Below are 1,971 nucleotides of genomic sequence, written 5' to 3' on the forward strand. Positions count from 1 at the left end.
TTGGCACAACTCACCTTTATTTATATAAATAATTGGGGGCGGAGTTAACTGTGAACAGTGGGGGTTGGGGGCGGAGTTAACTGTGTGCAGTGAGCCTCAGGCAGCACTCAGGACAGAGAGGGGCTCTGAGAGACACAGGAGGAGTGAATCACCTGTTGTCTGTGGGTTTAACGTGAGATAATAATGTTATTTGTTGACATTATTTGGAAAGTGTTTTGTTAATAAAAGCTCAGAAGAGCACACTTTGGTTCCTTTTTTAATATTTAAATTAGAGCGCTGCTTCACTGATCAGTCCATCAGTGATGGTTTTAGAACGTGTCCTGTGGGCGACCTGGTGCCCCTGGGCACCGTGTTGGTGACCCCTGATCTGGAGTATTATTGAAGGATTATTGCTCAGAATTAAATTAGAAATCTAATCCAGAAAGTTGTGTACCTGTCTGCTTCATTTTACCCACAAAGTAAAATAAAAAGTATGTTGGGCTGGGAGCAGAATGTTTTTCTGATAAAATTTTAGATCAAACTCATTTTTCTAACAAGTCACAATGTGCGAGGAGGGACATAAAAAATGAGAAAAAGCTGATAAAATTAGTAATATTTATAATCTTGAGAGAAAATGTGCTGCAGGTTGTAACAGGCCCGTCTCTCAGATGTCTACTTTCATGAGCTGCTGCTGACGGTTCTAAGAAGTGGACTGATTTGATGTAGAAAATGAATTCTGGACGGACTTATAAAAGGTTTTTGTTTATAGCTCAATAACAAATCATTTTTGTGTCTTCATCCTTCAGTGGTCTGAACTGTCAAGTTCCTTTAAAAACTTAACGTTTTAGTATTTAAATCACATTAATGTGCACTGTTTTTCAGGGGATGATTTATTTACAGAACACCTTCTGATATAATCTGTACATAATGACCTTCATGGTGTTTGGATGAAGAATAACCTGCAGTCTCTGCTGCCCACCCACCAGGGGGCGCCGTGGAGCCATTCAGTTCTTTTAAAGCTCTTGGATAAAACAATAAATGAATAATAAAGTTTTTAATTTCTTCTGTTATTATGATAAAGTCTTCAACAAACTCTTTATGTGTTTACAGTAATATTTGATCAGTTATGTTAAAATTAAATGATTTTAACAGTTAAAGACAGGATTCACTGATCGTCACAGTTCAGTGTTTGACTTTTATTAAAGAGGCTGTGAGCCCAAATGCTTTACAAGAATGTGGGCTGTAGTTGGTCTTAACATGGGAATTACCAATAAATATCAGTTTATAATGGTTTTTATTTCACTTTGTAACATGTAAATTATAGTTTTCTAAGCAGAACTTAAGCTAATACAAAGAAAATAAATGTTTTTATTCAAATAAAGGCAGTTGTTGGTGCCAGCTGTTTGTTGAAATAACCCAACTTCTTGTTCAGTTTGACTTCTGTTGGTTACAAACTGATTTTAATGCTGTGAAGTTTTATTTTATTAAAGGTTTTTAATGATGGCAGAGTTTCTTCATGTGCGCACGGTGCTCGTTCTCACGTCTCCGGGGAATCTAACCGTTTCCTGTTCCTGGTTTAGGTGAACCCATCTGACCGATACCACCTGATGCCCATCATCACACCTGCCTATCCTCAGCAGAACTCCACCTACAACGTCTCCACGTCAACACGCACCATCATGACCGAGGAGTTCAAACATGGTAAAACACTGGCTCAGACACACAAACTCATGATGTCACCACAAACACACAAACTCAGAGTGATKTCACCACAAACACACAAACTCAGAGTGATGTCACCAACAGGCCTCAGCGTCACAGATGAGATTCTTCAGGGCAAAGCAGAATGGTCCAAGCTCTTTGAGCCTCCAAACTTCTTCCAAAAATACAAGTAAGTGTTGCTTTTCTCCCAGACGGTTCCAGACCTGTAAGGATTGTCCACACACACACACACACACACAGGCCTCCTGCGGCTCACAGACGACTGCAGAG

At 39.4% G+C, this 1,971-nt stretch overlaps 1 protein-coding gene across 2 annotated transcripts in view; it reads left to right on the forward strand.

Annotated features, from left to right (window-relative positions):
* The window catches only part of papolg (poly(A) polymerase gamma), a gene marked incomplete in the record, with an annotated part of 34,226 nt that overhangs the window by 17,010 nt on the left and 15,245 nt on the right, over window positions 1–1,971 (forward strand). For both annotated transcript variants that reach the window (XM_014032480.1, XM_014032481.1), the window contains 2 exon segments: window positions 1,560–1,680; window positions 1,786–1,870. In XM_014032480.1, the coding sequence (XP_013887934.1) occupies window positions 1,560–1,680; window positions 1,786–1,870 (206 nt within the window).

Source organism: Austrofundulus limnaeus, unplaced genomic scaffold (genome assembly GCF_001266775.1).
Source record: "Austrofundulus limnaeus strain Quisiro unplaced genomic scaffold, Austrofundulus_limnaeus-1.0 Scaffold1463, whole genome shotgun sequence".
NCBI classification, from domain to species: domain Eukaryota; kingdom Metazoa; phylum Chordata; class Actinopteri; order Cyprinodontiformes; family Rivulidae; genus Austrofundulus; species Austrofundulus limnaeus.